Consider the following 23,954-nt stretch of genomic DNA (forward strand, 5'->3'; position numbering starts at 1 on the left):
TACCTAATTCCCTGCAAATGACATAATATTATTCTTCCTGATAGATGAATAAAATTCCATTGTAAATTTCTTTATTAAGATAAGAAATACAGTGATGAACAGGACATGGGAAATTTTCAGCTATATTAAGAAAGCAAAATTGATGGAGTTGACACTTTGCTTAATATGAGAGTGAGAGAGCCAGACACACAAAGATGTGTGTGACAGCAATCTTGACTCCAAAGAGGAAAAGAGGAATCAACTAAGTTTGTGAGGGAAAATAGTGAATTGCACTTGGAATATATTAAGCTTAAAGACTAAGGTATTAGAGAGGAAAGTATGCACTTACTATTTAGATATGTACAGCAGAATCCACAAAAAATACAAATCAGGGACTGGGGATATAGCCTAGTGGCAAGAGTGCCTGCCTCGGATACACGAGGCCCTAGGTTCGATTCCCCAGCACCACATATACAGAAAACGGCCAGAAGCGGCGCTGTGGCTCAAGTGGCGGAGTGCTAGCCTTGAGGGGGAAGAAGCCAGGGACAGTGCTCAGGCCCAGAGTCCAAGGCCCAGGACTGGCCAAAAAAAAAAAAAAAAAAAAAAAAAAAAATACAAGTCAGTAAAAACTACACATTCAGGAGTAATATGTTTCCAGTGCCAGTGGCTCATGCCTAGAATTCTAGAGATCTGAGGATTAATGCTCAAAGTCAGCCTGGGAAGGAGAGTCCATAAACTTCCAAAAAGCTGGAAGTGAAGCTGTAGCTCAAGTGTTAGAGTGCTAACCTTGAGCAAAAAGGCTCAGGAACCATGTGCAGGCCCTAGAACAAGCACAAGAAAACCTTAAACCCTGAAACCCTAGGACAGGCAAAAGAAAAAAAGAAAAGAACAGAAAAAGAATAATATGTGACGTAGTTATGCTTTCTGTGTGAATGTCTTCAAGTAATGCATTATTTAAACTTACATGTTCTGTGATTTTTTTTTATGGCACCACCTGTTGGTGTGTAAACTGCGCTCTACTGGAATTAATATTGCTTCTAAAATCGATCTGTCATTGACAACTATTACTTCCTGATTTTTATTGCTACCTAACATTCTACTGCATTAAAATAAAACACTTTAGTTATCCCTTTTGCACATTTAAATTATCATTTTTGTCTTATGCTTACATTTAATAGGTTTGGATTTATGTGGAAACTTATATATAGTCTTAATAATGAACTTATATGTAGTCTTAATAATCCTGTATCTCCCACATAGTAAACAAAGTTCTCAGCTGTAGCTTGCCTGATCCCCCTCTTTAAGATGTCCACAGGATATACAGATAATTTAATTTTGGTAACTGGATATATAAATATTTTAAAGCTAATTTTCTTTGTTTTATTTAAGAAATTATTCCAAAGCCTTGGGAAATAAAAATATTTGAATTTTTATTTCAAAAGGTTTCAAACTTTTTCCTTTGATGATTAAAATTTTGAATCTGTTACAATTGTTAACAATGTAAAGAATCTTATTTTTATTGCTATTTTATTACCTTTAGTTGTACAAATAAGTTGTCATGTAACAAAAATTTATGAATACAACGCATCTTGATCAATGTCACCCACTTCAATATTTTCTCAGCATCATTTACTACATTCATTATTCATTGTTGTTTCTACTGATCTACAGTGTTACAGTGTGTTTGTTATATGTTGAATATTTCTTAACAGTTCTCTGATCTCCCATTTCTTACTATGTTTTTCAACCGTTTTTACACAATAGCACACTGCATATATTAGTTTCCATTTGTAGTAAGTTTGATCTTCAAGGAAGTTTTACCTTCACGAAAGGAGTTCCATTTTGTTTTTCTTTCTCATGATTATAGTCACTTAAAATGATGAGCTGGCCATCGGGGCTCCTGCCTCTAATCCTAGTTACTCAGGAGGCTGAGATCTGAGGATTGTGGTTCAAAGCCAGGCAGGAAAGTCCCCATGAGACTTTTATCTTCTAGTAACCATTCAAAAACTTGAAGTGGCACTGTGGCCCAAGCGGACGAGCACTAGCTTTGAGCACAGAGTGGCTCAGGGACAGTACCCAGCCCAGAGTTCAAGTCCCACTATTGACAAAAAGGAAAAAAATTGTCTGGTGATTGTTGTTGCTGTTGGGTTCTTTGGTTTGGGTTTGGTTTTTAATTTCATGAATTTATTATTCTGGATTTTATTGTTATATTGAGAAATTTTTTCCTAGTTGGTCTAATTGTTGCTCCTTTGTAAATTATATGTCATCACTTTTCTCTATCTACTTTTAATATCTTTTGTTTTAATGTTCTTTGGTTTCACTATAAGATGCCTGCGTCCTTCTTTCTCTCTCTCTGTCACTGTCTTTGGCTATCTGACTCTATCTATATGTTTCTTCATCTGTATTTCTGTCCAGTTGTCTGGCATTACCTTACTCAATTATATGTATTTGAATCCCTTTTTATGATCAAAGAAAAATCTAAGGACCTCTTCCCTGATGACATATTATATATAATAGAACACTTTTCAGGGTACCATTGTTCAGTTCAGAATCAGATAATAAATCACAAGAAACTCAGTCTAAGAGTACACACTTAACATAATGTCAGTGGAAATATTATGGCTACTTTCACAGATTCAAGTACAAATACAAACACACACAGACACACACACACTCACACATAAAAGCAAAGAATGAAATGTAATCATCATTTAACACCTGCCACTTTTGACTACTCTGTAATAGGTGCTATACACACATTTTATGATAGTCCTCTGACTTAGATACCAGCTGTTCTATACATACTTAACCTTCATCAGGAGTAAGCCAATCTCTATGGGAGGAGTCAATTTGTACTACCACCCATGGAAGAGGGGGGTGAGCATATATCCAGGTTTATGTTTGTGCTGAACACCTGCCACACACACATAGTCTATCTGATTATGTCAAATGAAAGCTAAATGGAATGATTCTCTATGACTCAACTCTTCTCTTATTACCACCTTCTGCTTTCCAGGATGTGACTGCTCTTGTAAAAATATGAATCGAATCATGTGATTGTGTTACCTAAATATAATAATTCCAGACTTCTTACAATAACTTCCAAAGTTCTTTCTTTTCCTACCCTTACCTGACTTTCTATGCCTTCCTGGCTCCATATAGACTTCAGCCTGTTTTCTTTTCTTTCCCTATGTCAGGCTTCTGCCACCTTCCATGTGTTAGAGCTTTTGCCTTTGCTCATCCTTCTGCAATCCAGCTACTCCAGCCTTACCTGACCGCCTGTTTTGGAGTTTGACACCTCAGAGTTACCCTGTGCTATGTATTTCATTTATCTTTTATAGTATTTTAACTATATCTGAAATTAATTTAATTATTTCTTACTCAGAATCAGTTTTTCCTAATAGAATACATACTTTATGAAGGCTTTTGTAATGTCCTGTATCACTAACTCCGGGTATGTGGTCAGAGCCTACTACATTCCGAATATATAATATACATTTAATAAGTGACAAAAAGTTTCTTGAATGACAAAAAGTTTCTTCAGAACCTAAAATCTATGTAAGATTTTAATAAAATAAAGTCCTGAGAACTGCAGCCTATTTGACTAGTCAAGTCTAAAATGTAAAGTTAAGAGAATTTAAAATTATATACTTCAGAAGTAACAAAGCCAAAGAGTGTCGATCAATAAGCAGTGTTTGAAAGGGAAAAAAATGAAAAAGCAGACAAACTGAATAACCGTTATTTTTCATGTCTAAGTTCAGGACAAGAGGTTTTCAAATACCAGGTAAGAAATTTTAACTGAATAATAGAAACACGGCTTGCAGTATAGATAATGAAAATTCTCTGCATGGTCTGGTATAGTAAAATATGGTCAAATGAAAGATCTGCCTTCAGACCTAAGCAAATAACCCATTTTCCATAGAAATAAATTATTACAAAACAAATATCCCCAAGTAAGTACAGGAGCAGTACCATTACCCATTCAATCATTCTAGTCTTTTTGCTAATACTTTTATTGACTGAGCATGAAACTACAAATTTGGAGGGGACAAAATAAATTTCAATGTGGAAAAGTCTAGAGTCAAGTAAAGCAGTTCATCAATGGTTCTAAAATACTTCATTGAAGTCTAACACATTGATCTTTTCTTCTGATTGAAAGCTGTGAGGACCAAGAAAGTTCCTCTGATGGCAAACTCTGAGAACATGATGGACCAGTGACCAAGTATTTCTCATTTTCCCTAATCAGCCTTAGTACTTTCTCCATAGAAATGCCTGTTTCTGTCTGGGTCTAGATCCTGAGTCTTCAATATACTGAGGTGAATCTTGATCTCTAATTTTATTTTTTAAGAAAGTGGTCCCTCACTGAAATGCAATTATCACCAGAAAAAGCATCTAATTCCCATGCACTACTGAGTTGCGTCACACTTCCCAGCACTGGACAAGTCCTTGTATAATTAAGTTATACTGAGTCCATGAGTTTCAGCTACAGGCTTTCTTCCTCAGCCAAAGACAAGACTGACTAGATTGTCTAAGTAAAACTTTTTTGTTTCCCAACAGCTCATCCTAGCGCTGTTGATACATTACAATTTAAGTCAATTCAAAATATATTGAAAAAGTTTTTTTTTCCTAAAGAAACAATTTGCTTTCAATCTAGTCCCCATTTCAATTCAACAGAAAATTGGAAGCAGTCTTCTTCAAAATGACTTACCAATGCAGGGTGCTGGTGACACACCTATAATCCTGGCTACTCAGGAGGCTGAGATCTGAAAGGGTCACAGTTCAAAGCCAGCCCAGGCAGGAAGGTCTGTGAGACTCATCTCCAATTAATCACCAGAAAACCACAAGTAGAGTTGTAGTTCAAAATGGTAGAGCACTAGCCTGGAGCAAATGAGCTCAGGGATAGTACCCAGGCTCCAAGTTCAAGCCCCATGACCAACAACAACAACAAAACACAATTACCAAATTTAAAAAATCCTATCTGACCCTCCAGAGCCTTAATTTCTCAACAATTGCCTATATGTAGGTGTGCACTTGCTAGCACAGTCTTGTGTAATAAGACAACATAATTAATATCTCACCTTTCTGAGATCATTGTCCTTGGTAAATTGTATATTGAAGGGTTCACATGTCATTTTGTTATGTCACATTTCCTTGTCATCTGGGGCCCAGTATATTTTGTGATTTGAAGTTATCTATCTTAAAATTCTCTCCTTTAGGAACCAGAATGTACTTCTTGAAATATCTGGAGTAAACTGTTTTACCTAATGTAGATTTTATGATGCTAAGACAATGTCAGAAAAGCTCAGTAGGTACTAGGCTAGAAATAGTGCCTGGCATTCAGTCTATTTTGTGTTCTGAAACCTCACACCTCCTGGTGCCTTTTGGTGAATTAGAAGTGACTCTGGGGCTGGGGATATAGCCTAGTGGCAAGAGTGCCTGCCTCGGATACACGAGGCCCTAGGTTCGATTCCCCAGCACCACATATACAGAAAACAGCCAGAAGCGGCGCTGTGGCTCAAGAGGCAGAGTGCTAGCCTTGAGCGGGAAGAAGCCAGGGACAGTGCTCAGGCCCTGAGTCCAAGGCCCAGGACTGGCCAAAAAAAAAAAAAAGAAAGAAAGAAAAGAAGTGACTCTGGCAAGCAACACCCTGAAGGAAAAGATTACATCTCAGTATTTCAAGAGTCAACTCATGTGTCCATTCTCATAGTTTTCAATAAGTGAAGATTATGGATGGACTGATTGCACTTGTTCACAATTAGTACTTCCTCTAACTGCAGCAAAATAGTATCCAGTGCTTTTCCTTCTTTGTGATTGCCTAGATTTACTGCTTTATTCTCTTCCTTATTATCAGTTTTATCCCCTTTGCCTTCCTCCTTAAAAACATACACTCACAAAACCTGGGTCTCATAAATTTTATTATCAGGTTCTCCAAGTCTCATATGTTTTATTTCCATTTCTTACATTTTCTTCTCTCTGTATAACCTCTACTATCTTTAGTCTTGCCATCTTTCATTCTTCACCAAGTGGCAGAAAATATCCATGGATAGTAGCTTGTTATTTTAAGTAGGAAGCATATTGAGTTGGATTCTGAACTGTTTCTAGGTTCTTATAGAAAATCTTTGAGTGTCTCATCTTAAGCCAAGTGTCCACTCGGTTTTCATCAGTGTGTCTGTGTGAATGTGAGTGTATATATGCGTTTAGGGAGAATTAAGGATGGAGAAATATTACATTGTGCTACCTTGGTGGTTTCCATGGCAGCCATGGGACTGAGGAGCTGAGAGAAGAGACAGGCTCCAGGAAGGGGATGAGTGGATTGAGATGGTTGCTGGACAAAAGAAGAAAAGCAGATGGTTGTATGAGTTGTGGGGTTCCTTTGTGTAATTGAATCACTATAGATCCCCACACAATCATTCCAGTAACATTCATAGAGCCCAAATGTCATTTAAATACATGTTAAAAAAGTAAAACCAGGGCCAGGAGTTTGGCCTACTTATAGATTGCTTGCTTAGCATGCACAAAGCCCTGGGTTCCATTCCTCGGCACTACATTCGTAGAAAAATCCGGAGAAGGTGCTGTGGCTCAAGTGGTAGAGTGATTGCCTTGAGCAAAAGAAGCTCAAGGACAGTGCCTGGGCCCTAAGTCAAAACCCCAGGACTGGCAAAAACATAATAATAAAATCATATAAGGCAGAAAATGTTAAAAGCCACTATAACTCATTATGTTAGTTTCCCACAACAGTGACAAGCATCTGAAAGGAAAAATCAACTTAATGAAGGAAAGATTTACTTTGCCTCATGTATTTGTTCCATAGTCAGCTGGCTAGGCCTGTTGTCAGGCATAACATCATAGTGAAAGGGTACAGTGGAGTCCATTTCTCACATCATAGCATCTGGGAAGCAGAGAGAGGAAATGAGATAGAGAGAGAGAGAGCTAGGGTACAGGGTCAAAACATACTATTCTTTTTCCTATCTCCTAAAATTTCCACCACTACCCAATATCCTATTAAGTTATGAACACATCATTGGATTAATCCATTGATAAAGTTAGATCCCTCACAGTCTATTTCATTCCTAAAACCCCACCTCTGAATACTGACATCAACACTGGTACTCAGATTTTAACACTTGAGCCATTTGAGGACATTTACTATTCAAACAGTAACACTCATAGTTCATCTCCTCCAGATATTTTTATGGGAAGCCCTTTGTCAATTAAAGAATGTGACAAGCTCTACAGAGAGGTCAGGTACATTCAGATGACATCTAAGTGCTCCTTCTTGTATCTAAAAGTTGGAGAGTGAGATTTTTAAGATCCTGGAAGGTCTAGAGAGTGAGTTGAGCTGGGAAAGGCAGCAGAATAAAAGGCCACCTGCTACCCCATACACATGACAGAGAAAAAGTCTTTCTTCCCTTCCCTGGTTGTCTCCATCCTACAGGAAACTGCAGATGTTCAGTCTGAAATAAGAAGTGTCAGATTTGCATATAAATACACATGCCCACCAGTAGGAATGCCACCATGTATATGTACTTGAAGATGAACGGCTCCCTACTGCTTCATCCACCAGGAATCCTCACATCTGCCCCACTGTGACATGGGGTGTGAGCAGAGGGTCCTCCATTCCACATTACATTCTAGATGGTGGTCCAGGCTGTCCAGGGTTCACCCTCTGGAGTTCTCCTATAAGCTGGCATCTCAGAGGCTCACCCTCATCACAAAGGCTCTGTGGGAAGAGGATACTTACTGCACTAACAAAGTAGTGCTCCTAAGAGCCAAGCTGTATGTTCTGTACAAGCTGTAAGCACTTTACTAACACTAACACTAGCTCATTTTGTTCTGTAATTACTTGGAAAATAAGTTGTCTGTATTATGTTCTAAAGAAGATACAGTTGCTAGAAGTTAAAAAAAAAAAGAAGACAAAGAACAAAAACAGTCCAGAGTCCTTAGATGAGGACCTAGAATTTTAGTCCCAAACCATCTGACTCTGAAACACAATTGGAACCCAGTACACATATAATCCATTAAAACCAAGTTTCAAATTATGTGTGTGTATGTGCATACATGCTGGTACTGAGGCTCAAACTCAGGACCTGGACGCTGTCTCTCACCATTTTCACTCAAGGATAGTGCTCTACTACTTGAGCCACAACAACATTTCCAGGTTTGGGGATTTTTTTTGTGGTTAATTACAAAGGAGTCTGGCTTACTTTTCTGCCTGGTTGGCTTTAAAGCATGAATCTGCTTCCTAAATAGGGATTACAGGCATGAGCCACTGGTGCACAAATACAGATTCTTATTCGGTACTTTAATCCTAAAAGCTCTGAGTACCCAATATAGAGGAGATTAATGAAGTATTCATTTAAATAAAAAAAAAGATTTTCCATCAATAGTTTTATGAGTCAAACATGTACACAATTAAGCTGAGGAATTTTTTTGAAAATCCATCAGCAACCTACCTGATTTCTGTGCTTTATTTTTCCCCTACATGTTTAAGAGAAAGTTTTGGGTTTTGTTGTTAGGCAGTTCCAGCTCTTGAACTTAGGGCCTTGTGCTCTCACTAAGCTTTTTCCTTCCTAGCAGACACTCTACCACTTGACCCATGCCTCTACTTATGGCATTTTGCTGGCTAATTAGAGATTAAGGAGTCTTGGGATTTTTGTACCAAGGCCAATCTTCAAACTGCAAACCTCAGATCTCAGCCTCCTGGATACCTAGGATTATAAGTGTGAACCACCAGTGACTGGAAGAAAAAATCATGAGAATTCAGCCATGTTACTAATAGAGGATTCAGATATATGTGTGTATACACATGCACATGGACACCTCATTAAGAGCTCCTTGAACTATGGCAAATTCCCTGAGTGGCATTTTTGTCCAAAGCACTATATGCTTAATGAACACTTGCTTGAATTTAATTCATACATAACTCAGTATATATATATATATATATATATATATATATATATATGTGTGTGTGTGTGTGTATTATGTACACATACATATATGACAGATTTCCATGCTCACAGAACTATAAAAGATTGTTACCAAAAGGAATCTTACGTGCTAGCCAGTAAAAGTGCTTTTTATTTTGATTATAGGTAGCAAAAACGCAATTCAAAGTGGCTTAAAGGGAGAGAAACAATTTCTTCACTTACAGAACTCAAAGTCCAATCACATGTTGGAGTAGACTTGTTGCACAGTCAGAGAGAACTCTCTCTTTGAATAAAATCTCCCAGCAACCACACCAAGCTTGTGTCTCAAATCAGATCCTGTCAAAAGATCCAAATGCATGTTATCCCATTTTATGTTTATTTTGTCAGCTGGATTGTAGCACATATACAGATGACACAAAAAAAAAGGATGCCAGTATTTATTAAGATTGTGTTATGAGCAAACTAGTTTGTTTAAATTACTTGCTTTGGTTTAACTTTTAATCTGTTTATCATTCACAGAAGTTTGGGTTACATTAATACTTCTTAGAAAGGGCACTGGGTATCTGAGATTATAGAGAAAATGTGAGTCAACCAGTATAAAGTCATGCTGAATTCTACTATAATAGATTTGTCCACTAAAACACTGCCACAATCAGGGAAAAAAAGGTACTTGTCTCCTTCATACACACTTCAGGTAGAGGGTATACAATCTTTTTAACATTAATTCTATTACTGGTCAGAGCTCATCAAAAATCCACTGTAATGGAATATTTCAGGAAGCACATCTTATTTGCAAGAGGATAAGTAAGATGGCAAAATGAATGTACTTAGTCCCTTTGACTTATTCTCCACTAATATTTGACTTTCTATGCGATCATCAATCCACCGATTAATTAAATGATACTGAGGTCTTGGACTGGGTCTATAAGAATTTCTTCCCATCAAGTATGTGCCTTTCAATCCTCTACATACATCAAAGTTCCTGATCCCTCTCTTGCTCCATTTTCAAGAATAGAATTGTGAATTCTCCACTTCATTGTCATCTCAAATGTATAATGTTGAGTGACAAATGTTGCTAGTCAAGACGTAATACAAAATAGTACTTCGATTTCTTTCCACTGTCAACTCCATTCTTGTGAGAAGTTTTAGGTCTTACCAATTGAATTAAATAAAAAAAATCTTTGGACTGTGAATTTATCACATTTGCCAGGACTTGAAAAATTCCTCAGAATCTCTTGAACACACATGCATTGGTACAGAGGAATTGAGAATACAGATGAAAGAAGCCACATTTTTTCATTTAGAATTGTGTTCACATTTCTCTTTAAAATACTTTACCTCTGGAAATTTTAAAACTTTTGTAAAATATAACTTTATTATGATTTTTACTTCAGGATGTCGACCTTTTTTACAAACAGAACAAACCAAAAATAGCAACAAAGAAAAAAAACCTCTTGTTTCCATTTCCTGGAAATCATTGTTAAATATTATTTTATATGACCAGATGCACATATTGTGTCTTTGTGTTCCTCTCCTAAGAACATTTTCACTTGTCTAGAGTCATGTAGCATATGGGCCTTTTTTATAGTACTTCTGAAGGCTTTATTGCAGTAAATATTTCACTCTTTGGAACTGTGCAAGTTCTACTAAGGTTTCATAAGTCATCGCTGATTTTGTGGTACATTTCCACCAATAACTCTCTATTCCCCAACCCCGATCTAATGTTTGTAAGCATAAAGTCAGTGGGTGGTATGATTAAAGCTATTATAAATTTGCCAAGTTATTGAAAATTTGATGAAAATTAAAATCAAATTACAAAATCCCAGAATGAAAATCTTTAATAGCGCACTTCCCAGGAAGCTCTCCAAAAGGATGTAGACAGCAGAAGGATGACATATGGCGGAGCTGGTCTGCTTACAGCACCTCACAGACTGAGCTCAGCAGGCAGATCTTGAGGCATTCAGCTCCATCAGATGTGCGGCATCTATTTGCTTACCGTTTAAACCCAGCATTCTGGGACACCAAAAGAGTGGCAGCTTTGAGAGGAGGAAACAGCAGCCAAGTCGCCAGAAACATGAAGTACACAAGATGCTGAGTTAGGAGGAAAAGCTGGAGTGCCTCAGAATTATGAACCGCGAGGCCAGCAGGTGGTGATGACATGTCTACAAGGGTGGAGGGACCCAGAAACATGCATTTCTGCCAAATGAATTGGGATTTAAAGGATTTGGTTTCCGTGTCATTGAGGAAAATGATTAACGAAAACTCTGACATGAACATCTGCAAGATGCTAAGCTTTTAGTGATGTGGTAATCCCACTTACATTTTCTATTGTTAAGATTAGGTCCTCTCAAAACAGAGCATATGGTGACTGATCTGTGCCACTACATTTTGCCAGTATTCATATACAGTCCCAAGTCTGACTAGTGCTAACGAAGCTTATTTATATTCTAGATCATATACAGTTTACATGAGGCTATTAGTCACTCTTCTATCTTAATTGTATAAACATTCATACCATGTGCAGAAAAAACAAACATTTTTCAACAGAGCAATGAATGAGAATCCATCACTTCCAGCACTGGACTCAATATACCCAGAACGAAGCCGATATCATTCATTCCTCCAAATACTCCAGTGTTACAGGTTTCCTACAAGTCTCAAAAAAACAACCCAACAAGCACAGTTTGGCCCGGAAGATTGAAACTGGCTTGTAGAAATCTGTATAAATAGTTGTTGACACATCTTCCTCTCAGTAGTCACTTGTCCACATTTTCACACCATGGGAACAGCTTTGAAATTGAAGAAAGGGCTGGGCACTCGTGGCTCAAGCTTGTAATCCCAGTTACTCAAGAAGCTGAGATCTGAGGATCAAGGTTCAAAGCCAGTCTGGTGAGGAAAGTTTGTGAGAATCTTATCTCCAGTTAACCACCCAAATAAGTGAGTGAATGAATGAATGAATGAATGAATGAATGAATGAATGAATAAATAAATAAATAAATAAATAAATAAATAAATAAATAAAGCTGGACGGGGAGATGTGGAAAAGCTCAAGTGCAGCACTTAGGACTTGAATTCAATCCTCAGGGTAGGCACTAAATAAATAAATAAAATTGGAGAGAGGAAGTAGTAATGTTGCTCAAGTTATCCTTAAGGGAATAAGCTAAGCAAGAAGGTGAAGCCTGAGTTCAAGCCCCACTACAATCACAAACACATAAAATCATTTTTGGAGAGAAAAAAATTGTTCTGAAGATAACTATGTGAATATATTTTGTATATAGAGCTAAATAAATTATTACTACAAAGGATCTATAACTGAGTTAGTTACATTTGAGCATAACTTCACTGGAAAATATACTGGTTCAGTATTGGTTATGCCCTGGGGTCCACATTTTTATGAAGATCACTTGTCAGTAGATAATCATTCTAATTTTCCCCAAATTTGGAAATGGGGACTATGTTTCTAGATTTCCATGTGCTATCTCTAAAAGCTTGTCCACATTGTGAAATATCAGAAAAAGTCTTGCTGCTTTCTCCTTCCATCCCATTAGCATTTTCCCTGAATCCTTCACTGCTTATTTTAGTAGATTAAAGAAATGTGTATCCTATGATAAAAGCTCAGGCACATACACATTTACATGAGAAAAGAAAGAGAAAATATATACCACTGTGTAAATAAATGGAGGATGAGTTTTCTTCCCAGAGAAAATAATACTCTAGGTGGAAATATTATTCACAGAAAAAAAGCTGGAGGGGTATCAAGTATATTTTATTTATGATTTAATTTTTACTCCTGGAATTTCCTTTTTGGGAAACTCCATTGGGTGAGCAAAAATATTAGCCAGATACATTCCTTCCTGAATTACATTGCCTTAAAATCCTACTGTAAATTCTCAAAATAAAGACTTGTTTTTATCCAATAAAAAAATTATAAATAGTATCTTCCTCATAATGCTTGATGTATTGAGTGTGTGTGTGTGTGTGTGTGTGTGTGTGTGTGTGTGTGTGTGCATGTACCAGTACAGGGGCTTGAACTCAAAACCTGGACACTATCCTTCAACTTTTTCAGTGAAAGTTGGTGCTCCACCACTTGAGCCATACTTCCATTTCTGACTTTTTGCTGGTTAATTAGAGATAAGAGTATCACAGACTTTTCTTCTCAAGGTAGCTTAGAACCAATATCCTCAAATGTAGATCTCCCCAGTGCCTGGGCTGCTGGCATCGGGCTTGATGTATTAACTTTGAATAGAACAAAATATTGTAAGCCTCGTCTCATATTGGCTAGTCATGAAGATCCCTTTCTTATGTGGAAACAATGGAATATGTTAATGCTGTGATGAACCAGTAGTTCTTATGCTTCAATTTCAAAGATTTCCTTATGGCAAAACTGTCATTTGGCCATATATAAGATGCCTGAAAACTATCATGTCTTTCTTAGCCCACTCCTTATTTTCTTTGGTGAGCTTAACCCAGGCACTGTAATTCAAATAAAGAAAGTAGCTTGTTTTACTTTGCTGTTTCGAACACAATCTTTAGCATATGGGGTGGGTTTCCCTTTTTTTTTTTCACAGAATGTAATTAGCAAGGGGATTCCTAGGCAGCAAATTAGGCATTTCACTCTAACTTTAGAAATTGCCTTCAGGATTTAGGAAGTACAAATTTCTGACATCAAACTGAGCATTTTTCTTTATGGAACTGGTCTAGAACCAAAATACCCAGTAGGTATCCTGAAAATCCTGCAAAGCGAGCTGTTGTGCTTCTTTACAACTACACAGCAGCTGACTTTACAGAGTGTCCAGGAATCTCTGTACCTTAGTCAGAAGTGGGTCACTGCGGAGCCTGGGATTCACCTTAATACAATGTGTAAATTCTTTCAACCCAGATTACCCTGCAGAATTCCCACATCATTGACTTGAGAAACACTGTCTTTAAGCTTAAAGTCTTTTCAATTCTTATATGGGAGATTTTTGTTAATTTTCTACACTCCCTAGTATAGTAGTAGTAAATAACATTTTTCTTTAAGAAAAAAATCCTTCATTTTCCAAACATCTAAATAAGTACCAAGGAATGCCTGTGAGGTTTATTTTAGTCCTAAACCCTTGTATTTTATACACTTAAATTCATAGATAATCATATTTGAGTTGATTTGCAGTTCTGGCAACTGTAATGTGAGTTGATGCGTCTTGGTAGGCTACAGTGTTTGTGTCCCCAGGAGGATGTGTCCATACCCTTTGTCCTGATAGCTCGAGAGCATGAGGTCTCACAGTACAGAATTATACAGTTTAGGAAACCTAGGCCCCAGACACCTCTTAGAGAAATGTTCCACAGACAGGTAATTGCAAATGACTGAGAAAGTTCTTCTGCATGAAGTCACTAAAATTGAAAGCCTATTGTCACCTCAGTATTACCTACTCTGTCCTAAATAATAGGCCTCATAAGGTTACATAGCTAATAATTGAGAGGAACAGGAAATCCCAGTCTTAACTAGCATGATATCGCACCTGCTGAATGGGTCCCACTCCCAATACATGAATGTTTCACTACAGCATAGAGCAATGAGAGTTTCTGTGACAGTCCCTACCTTAAGGGCTAACACACGATCCTCCAGTTTTAGCCATCAATAAACCCCACAGTCAAGACTCTTATTACTTAACTCGTGACTCCACAGTAAAAGTGATAGCTTTTAGCAAGAGAAAGAGATTCTCTCTAATCTTAGTAGATTGTACCCTTTTTAATGAGCATACATTAGTTGTACATGAATGGTTTTATTGTGATATTTCCATTCATCCACCCAATGAGCCCGGATCAAACTCCCTCCATCTCTCACTTGCCGCCCTTCTTCCATTCTTAAAACAATTTCAACATTTTTTCTTGTTTTGTTTTCATACACACACGTAAAGTATTCTAATTATATTGGTCTTCTCCATTCCCTCTATAACCCCTTCAACCTAGTTTATTTTACTTTCCTGCGATTCTTTTTTCCCCAACTTTTGCATATAGTAATTGCATATAGTAACAAATGTGCATATAGTAACAAATAAATTTCACCATAATATTTCACCAGTGCATGTTATAAATTAGCCAGACTAACCTAAAATATTGTTCTATCTACCTATCTACCTATCTATCTATATCCCTCCTCTTCCCTTCAGTATTCAATGGGGAAACAAAAGGGATAGGGAGAGAAAAGGAGAATGACAGAAGCCAGATGACATCAAAATACCTGGTGACTGTATCTGCAGATGGTATAAGGAAGCTCGCTGGAAGTCTCAGTAATTTGTCTTGACCTTGAGACTCAGAATAAATTTTGGAAACCTTGGAAACATTGGTTCTTTTGTTCCTCAATTATGTAACAAGCTAAGGAATTTTAATAAAAACTTAGTTACTCACATGAGGCTTCAGACCAGACTCCTAAAAGTCTTCTTCAGACTTGATGGTGATGAAATAGCCTATTATTTTCCTTGAGAATTAATGCTCCTTTATTCAAAGCCTATATTTTCTCCCAAAGGTTCTATTTCCTCTTCCCATTGGCCATCTGCCAACTGTGTCAAGTACTTTTGACTGTCAACTCTGTTTCAGTCTCTAAGAGGAAAAAGTAGAGCAGAGACAGAAACAAGATCTCTCCATTTGCTACTTGACTCCATTGTGTAACAGTTATTTACAGTATTATATTAGTGGACAGTTTAACTATATGAGTTATAAGACAATTTGTGAATATGCTTCATATTCTTTGTATTCCAAATAACCTCCCATACTGATTGTACTTCTCTCCAGTGAACAAGATAAAATGTAGAACAATTCCTTTTTCTGAATATGAACTCATGCTCATCCAGTCTGTTGTCTGACTTAATCAATGTGTCATTATGAAGAAAGCAGAAGATTTCCCAACTCAGTCAGAAACAAGTGCCTTGTAATGTGCATAACATTTCTCAATTGATCATCTGCAGATAACATTCCTGCCAGAATAACGTATGGAATTCTCGAATTGAAAAGACAGAAAATAATGTATAAATTCTGACTTAGGAATGAAAAAAAATGACAATAGAGTTCTGCCTTCATTGGCCGTTATCCAAGTTATAATTTAGAATTCAAATGTCCATGCTATAGAACCCAATAAGATTAGCTATTTTTTTCTGGCTCTGTTGTATTCAATTTTTTTAGTTCAGATTCATAAAAGGAACTTGGGAGTTAAGAAAGGTTACTAATAATACCTCACCACTAATTAAAAAAAACTCTAAAGATGGTTAATTACATCCCATGAAAAACCAAGTTGCCATACTGCCCACTGCCAGAATCCAGAGTTATTGCATGAAGGAAGAAAATAAATGGTAGAACTTATTCCCCAACTAAAAAGAACTGGTGAAAATACCAGTAGCAAGAAAGCTGACTATTGGGGGAATTTAAGAATTTTAGGAAAATCTGAGCTAGACCACAGATCAGATATGAGCCTACAAATGTTTCTAGAGAAATAAAATTCAATAAAGAACAACATTAGAGAATATAATCGCACTTTTCACACCTAAATTATTATTAATGTGCCTAGCATGTTCAATTTCCATTTGGAGCTAAAACTCAATAATAGGATATTGATGACTTCTCCCTGCAGTTTGAAAGAAAAAAAAAACACTTGGGAATTTGTTTTGGGTTTTTGTTGCACATAGCATGAGTAATTAGAAAATATTTGTTCCTCTCTCTGATTCTCCGTGTAGATTTAAGAGTATTTGCTGGCAGTTCCCACTGGATTCTCAGAGTAAAAGAGAAATTTAGATGATTAGGATTGGAGGTGGGGAAGGCATTTAAAAAAAAATCTATGCGCAAACTGTACAACTTCCTACAACTGAGAATGTATTTCTTCTCCAGTCTATAGGGTCTCAATTCTGTCTGTAATAATCTTGAACAAAGGTGCATTTTTATTATGTACACCTGACTCCTTCCATCCGGACAGATTGAAGGGCTCAATTCCTAGGATCAAATGGGCTAGCCCAACTTATCCACCTTTATCCCTCTCAATATGGTTGCAACAACTTCCATTCCTGATGCCTTATCTTCCTTCTTCCTGTTTTCCCAACCTCTATAACTCTAGCTTGTTAATAATAACCTCTGTTAGTGATATCCAGATGGTCTTCCTATTGTCTAAAAGATATTTTAAAAAATCTCTTTGGGGAGAGAAAGTGGGAGAAAACAAGAGAAGGGGTAACAGTGTTCAACAAGAAATGTACTTATTACCTTACGGTAACCCATCTATGCATCACCTTAACAATAAAATATTTTTAAAAATCTCCTGTAGGAGGGACTCCAAATTGGCTAAGATTGTTTTCCCAAAACAAGCCAGTCTTTCCAGTCTTTCTGAAACAAGAGGGCTCAATCAGCATTTTCCATTCCAGTACTGTACCCATGTGTTTCTTTTGAGGAAAGGATGCCTATGCATTTTCAGGTTTCTGGAAGGTGTATGGCCCCAGAAAAGCTTAAAGCAGTGCTCAAGCAACCTAATTTTGTGAGTATTTGGAGGTCTACTTGATTGGAAATCATAAAACTCCATGCAAGGTTTCAACTTCATAGTGGACAAGGCATTTTGGCTTTCTGTCTAAATAGCAGTATCTGAGAAACATTTAGTTCTATGTGAGGAATCCTGAGAGTCAGGACAGAAACCACTTTATGGATAAAGTGGGCAAGTTGATTCATCTCCTTCAGTTACTGTGTCCATCTCTCTAAAGTTAGGGACTCGGATAAACTCTGCTTTCAAACCTGATCTGGAGACCTTTAGAAACTCTGAGTCAACTGGTATAGGAAAGTTAAAAACAAAAAAAGCCAGAGGAAAGAAGGAAGGAAGGAAGGAAGGAAGGAAGGGAGGGAGGGAGGGAGGGAGGGAGGGAGGGAGGGAGGGAGGGAGGGAGGGAGGGAGGGAGGGAGGGAGGGAGGGAGGGAGGGAGGGAGGGAGGGAGGAGGGAGGGAGGGAGGGAGGGAGGGAGGGAGGGAGGGAGGGCTCTGGATCTCCAGGTGCTGGTGGCTCACACCTGAATTTGAAGCCAGCCCAGGCAAGAAAGTCGTGAGATGTTTATTTCCAGTCTTCTACCAACAAAACCAGAAATGCAGCTGTGACTCAGGTGGTGGAATGATAGCCTTGAGCAAAAGAAGTTAAAGGAAAGGACAACACTCAGGTTCCGAGTTCAAGCCACAGGACTGGCAAAAAAAAAAACTTAATTAAAAAAGCAAACCTCTGGATCACTACCTCCGCCCCCCTCCCCCCCCCCCGGCCCTGTATTCCACCAGGTAAATAAGACTTGCACATTAAAGTCAGTAAAATAGAATCTGTTTGGTTTTTTTTTTTAAAGAAAGTTCCTTAAAACATTTCATTATCAGCAAAGTGTAGAAACCACTATAGTAGATATTCTTGGGTCACATCTAACTTTAAAATCCCATTATTCTATTAAACAAACATTCCTTGCATTTTGTGGAATTTCTTAAAGATTAGCTATTAGAATAAAGATATAGATTGTAGACATGAAGGATTCATATTATGTGTAAATAAAATTATTCAGAGTATCACAACTTGGGAAATTACCATACCAATACATGTGGATACTCTGTATTTTTCTTGTGTCTGTGTATGTTGTACGTATGTATATATGTATGACATATATTTAATTTGCCTTGATTTTGTCCATCACTAAGTCTAGATAATGATGAGATATAATAACCTAGAATAATCAAAGGCAACAAAAAATTAGTAGAAATAAAAATATATTCCCTATCCATCTTTTTTTGTGGTCTGTAGTAGGGTTTGAACTTGGGGCCTGGACACTGTCCCTGAGCCCTTTTTGCTCAAGGCTACTGCTCAACCATTTTGAGCCACAGCACCAGTTGCAGTTTTCCGGTGGTTAACTAGAGATAGACTTTCTTGCTCAGGCTGGCTTTGAACTGCAATCCTCAGATCTCAGCCTCCTCAGTAGCTAGAATTACAGGTGGGTAACTAGGACTAAAGCATCCTGCTTTACCAGCCTTTTAAAATATGCAATTGCCTTTAACCTTCATAACAGCCAGCCATTTTCCTGCTCCTAGTCAGTTACTACCTTGCAATCTTCAGCAAATCACTTAACTCTATCTAGACCTTTATTTCCTCTGAAAAATAAAATAAAAGAAACTTTAAAATACCAAACCTTTAGGATCACAGTGAGAATTAATGGTCCTAATGCCTGAAAACCACTTACCAGGCATTATACTTGATATTATTTACTTATCATACATTAAACACCTAGCTAATTAATGGGTAATAGGGTGATAATAACAATATATTCTTTGTGAGACCTTGTCAGCAGTGCCAATATTACCTGGGGGCTCACTGGAAACAGACAATCTCACGCCCCATCCCAGACCTCCTGCATCATAACCTGTAGCTTAATGAGATCCCTCAGTGATTGAGAAGTACTGATAGACTAAAACAATTGAGACTCAGCAGCCTGACAGACCAGTAGTAAGGCAGGGAGCTAGGAGCACATCCAAATCAGATAACAGCCCACTGTCCCCTCTAGGCATCACTGACTGGACAGTTCTCAGGCTTTTCTGAATCCCATTGTTCCTTCTCTACAACTAACCTCTACGCGGCAACCAAAATTCTTTTTAAAACACATTTTTGTGTCTACCACAGTAGCAAGAACACCTTCATTTTGTGTGGGGTTTTTTACATTTTTAATTATTCAGATGTCTCATTTGTCACTGTTTAAGGAATTTTTACAAACATGTCTACAATGCTTCTGCTTAATGCATATTCAGGCAACTAAGCAGATGTAGAATGGGTTGACTGCTTTGATAAGATTAAACATTGATGAAACATATATTTGCACAGCAATAATGATGCTGGAATTTGTATAAATAATAGCAGATATATTCCCTAATCATCTTGAGGAGAGAAAAAATGATGAGAGGGTGACAGAATTGCCAAGTATGTATGGCTTACTTAGGCAGATCATTTGCAAGTACATTTTTACATGTGAATAAAATTATGTTAATTTATACCATCTATTACCACATTAAATTGAAACAAGTATAATTAGGCCAAAAAGAAAGAAAGCAGTGTTGATAATCCCAGAGTTATATTTCTGGATATGTCACAATTTCTAGATCTACTTTGCATATCATGGAGAGTTCATGTTTTAAATACATTCTTCTATAGTACTATAATTTGGTATTCTGTATACCTTCCTGCAATCCAAGCTTAAGGGATTTTAAGACACATCTCCCCACCACACACATTTTAGTCACTCTGAAATTGAAATCTGTCTTACAGTTGAACATATATGTCTCCATTTTACTGACAGCATTTGTTTTTGCAATCAAATGGGGTGTTAGATCCAATTAAAGAGGGAACTGTGATCTTTAGTATACTTATCATAGTCCACAAAAAAAGAGAGACATCATAATGAATAAAACAAAAGAACAAGATACCCATACGGTACTTAAGCAAAAAGTAGAGTCAGGTAAATAAAAAGTAATGACATTAAATGGCATTCCATGAGTGTTGATTTCATAGAGAAAAGGGGAAAAATTAGAGAAGATGAGAGAATTTAGTGATAAGTGTACAGAAGAATAAAATTAAAAGAGAGGAAAAAGAGCATGAAGGTGGAAAATATAATCATTGGGCTCACCATTGTTTTGATTATTCTGTAATATGATCTTCTGTGATATACATTCAGCCTCTTTTATGTTTTTATTACACACATTGGTCAATCCGTGTCCTAGGAGGTAGAGGGGTAGAGATATTCTCAATGTCATTCAGAAGGTATTTTTTCACTTTTTTTAGCCTATGTCACCTTCACAAACAAACATTCCTTGACGATTCTTCTCTTTGTATTGCCCCCTTCATTTCACTCAGACCATAATAACCTAGAGAGGCTTTCATGATTGCTAAAACTTTTGTTTGTTGTTTCAGGTGATATCAAGATTATCGAACAAATCGACAGTCTCACAGGTATGGCTTTATCTAGATAGCAAAATACTTATCAAAAATCTGGATGATTTCCAACATACCTGTCTTCCTTTTGAAAATGTAATTTGTTTACTTTTTACTTTCTCCAATTTTCTTCTCCATTCAAGATGCACTGATTTTCTTGAGCTGGAGGATACATAAGGAATGCATCTCATATCTCTATGAAAAGGCCTTAAAATTGATTGTCTTAAGACAGTGGAGTATTTTGTGGGGTGTTTTTTAGCCAAAATCTGCAGAGAGTATCTAAATTCTTAGGTGTTGATCTTGCAAAGCCTTTCTTTCCTGACTCATTGTCATGTATCAATAAAGTTTAGATAGATAGAATATACATATACATATATATGGATCTGAGATATTTTAGAAGTAGTTTTACTTAAATTCTTAAGACATTACCCACTTTTAAGAACCCTCCACTTCTATAGGAAAATTTTTACTTATTGTTACTGTAAAGGTGATATACAGAGAGGGTACAGTTACATAAATCATATAAAGAGTGCATTTCCTTTTGAACAATGTCACCCCTTCCCTCACTCTCTTCCAGTTTTCTATAAGAAGCTGTTGATTCATCATTTTTGCTAGCTAGATTTTTATTGATGAGAATCCCATAAGCTTAGGAAGAGCTCCTTTTATTGTGTTGTGCTCTAGAACTCAACACCTTACACACACACACACACACACACACACACACACATACACACACCACAAATAGATCCCATTGCACATCAATAACTTATTGAATATAGTGGAGGTAGAACAAATACTCAATGTGAACACCAAGAAACTTCTTAGAAGTTCCTAACATCTCAGTTCTTCCAACCAGGTTTCTCTCTAGAACTATCTGTCTTTTCTCTCCCATTTCTACAAAATCCTTCTCATCAAAAGGCATAATATTCTTTACATTTCACCTTTTCTGGGCAGATTGCTCTTCTCAAGGCAACACTGGCTCCCCCTCACACCTTTCTCTATTCTCTCATTCATGATGAGAAAAATAGGATTTTTATGGTAGTTGTTTTTTCCAAATTTGAATTTCTCACCTTTTCATAGAACTGTGAAGATGGAGATCTCTCCTAATAATATCACATCTTTGACTTAAAAAAATTCTTCTGTAGAATTGAGGTTGAAGTCCCTTTAGAATGTTAAAACCACCAGAATTACAAGTTTGTTTTTTTTAATGCATGCTTATTTCTCTCTGGTTGAAAAGCCTAGAGAAGGAAATCTTTCTAGTGTATCACTAAACTACCTGAATTTCTTCTTTCAGCTTTATCATCCTTATATACCTTTCTTTGAGATCTCCTCATTCTCCAAAGAAGTTATTGAACATCCATTGATTTCATCCACATTCCAGTCTGAATACCAAAGAAATGAGAAAGAGTAACCTAGATGTTCCCTTGTTTCTAGTAGCCTCTCTATGGGTCTTCAAAACATATGCACTTGTATGCTGTTATCCTAGAACTTTGCCTCGTGGCCAAACCAAGTGGCAAGGGAATCTGAGAAAGGAGATTGTGATGGGTGCATTGCTAATGTTTTGTTAACTGTGGAAGAAGGATAGATTGTGATTTAAAATAAAAGAAAGAAAGCAAGAATCAATACTTACCCTGATAGAGATTTTTTTTTTCAAAATCTTCTTCCTGATAATCATCTGCAAGCACTGATTCAACTTTTTCTTTGCACATTTCTAAGTGCTTCATTTCCATTTCTAATATCTGGTATTATACTTACTCAATTCCAAGTTTACAGATGAGAAAACTAATACCTTTTAATTTTTATTTTTAATTGTTATAAAGGTGATGTACAGAGGGGTTATAATTAAATAAGTCAGGTAAAGAGCACATCTTTTTTTGGACAATGTCACCACTTTCCTCACTCTCTCCCAGTTTTCCCTTCTCATCACCGCTTACAAGTTGTATAGTTCATTTTCAACATACTGTCTAGTAGGTTGCAACTGCTGCATTTGTTTGCCCTTTATCCCTTCATTTCTGTGCACCTTGCCTTCCCAAACACAGATACATGAACAAACAAAATAAAAAGAAAAGAAAGACAGCAACAAAAAAGCCTTTTCCATTTCCTCATTTGCTTTTCCATAATATTTTATATGATCAGATAAGAATTGCACCTTTATGTTCCTCTCCTTAAAAATTTTTCTACATGGCAAAGGACATAGCTAACAAGCTAAGATCTTTTAATACTTGTACACCTACAAAAGTTTCAACCAGTAAAGGATAGGCGCTTGAGGGCCATGTGACCAGGAGCCCAGGCTGAACACAAGGCTTTCTCCTGCATCCTCTCTGGTAAAGACAGATTTGACTAATCACTTGTCAGTTTGCAGTGGTTTCCCAGCAAAATATCATAAACCAAACTTAAGATTCCTTAACTCTGCATGTATAAACCATATTTCAGTCCTGACGGTACCAGCTAGAAAGACAGTGAAGGGATGGGGCAGATGAGAAGGTAACTGGACTTTCTGAAAGTGTAGCACAGATGAATCCCACTACACAAGGAAGCAAATAATTCAGTATAGGTGGCCTGAAGAAAGAAACTGGGCCTCCTACACAGAGGGCTGTGGGGCTGGATGTCAAATAATACTTACAAATGCAGCCAGATTATGGCTTATGCCTCCACTCTTAACTACTTAGAAGCCTGAGATCTGCATGATCATGGTTCAAAGCTAGCCTGAGTAGAAAAGTCCAAGAGACTACACCTCCAAAATAACCAACTAAAAGCAAAGTTGAATGTGTAGTCCTAGTGACAGAGTGGCAAGCAAGCAAGCAAACTGAGTAATTATAAGGTCCTGAGTTCAAACCCCAGTACTACTACTACTAATTATTACATAGTTGTATATAATATTTAAAATATATTATAGTATATAATGATTATTTAAGTCTTGTCAGCAATGATGGCAGGTACAGGTTATGAATAATGTACTTTTATGTTATGAATTCTTGTTATGAATAATGTCTTCTGCCATAATTACAAGCGTCAGTTTCTAAGAAATTTGTCCAACTAAAGTTCCTTGCCAAAAAACAGAGTATGAGATTTGAACAAAATTATAGAAGCACAAACACTGA

At 37.0% G+C, this 23,954-nt stretch overlaps 1 protein-coding gene across 1 annotated transcript in view; it reads left to right on the plus strand.

The window, feature by feature from the left end:
- Kcnh8 (potassium voltage-gated channel subfamily H member 8) overlaps positions 1 to 23,954 on the plus strand; it is a 367,265-nt gene that overhangs the window by 314,513 nt on the left and 28,798 nt on the right. Inside the window, exon 12 of the mRNA XM_048354862.1 lies at positions 20,833 to 20,871. Coding sequence (XP_048210819.1) covers positions 20,833 to 20,871 — 39 coding nt within the window. The remainder of the gene's footprint in view (positions 1 to 20,832; positions 20,872 to 23,954) is intronic.

This window comes from Perognathus longimembris, chromosome 10, assembly GCF_023159225.1.
Source record: "Perognathus longimembris pacificus isolate PPM17 chromosome 10, ASM2315922v1, whole genome shotgun sequence".
Taxonomy (NCBI): Eukaryota; Metazoa; Chordata; class Mammalia; order Rodentia; family Heteromyidae; genus Perognathus; species Perognathus longimembris.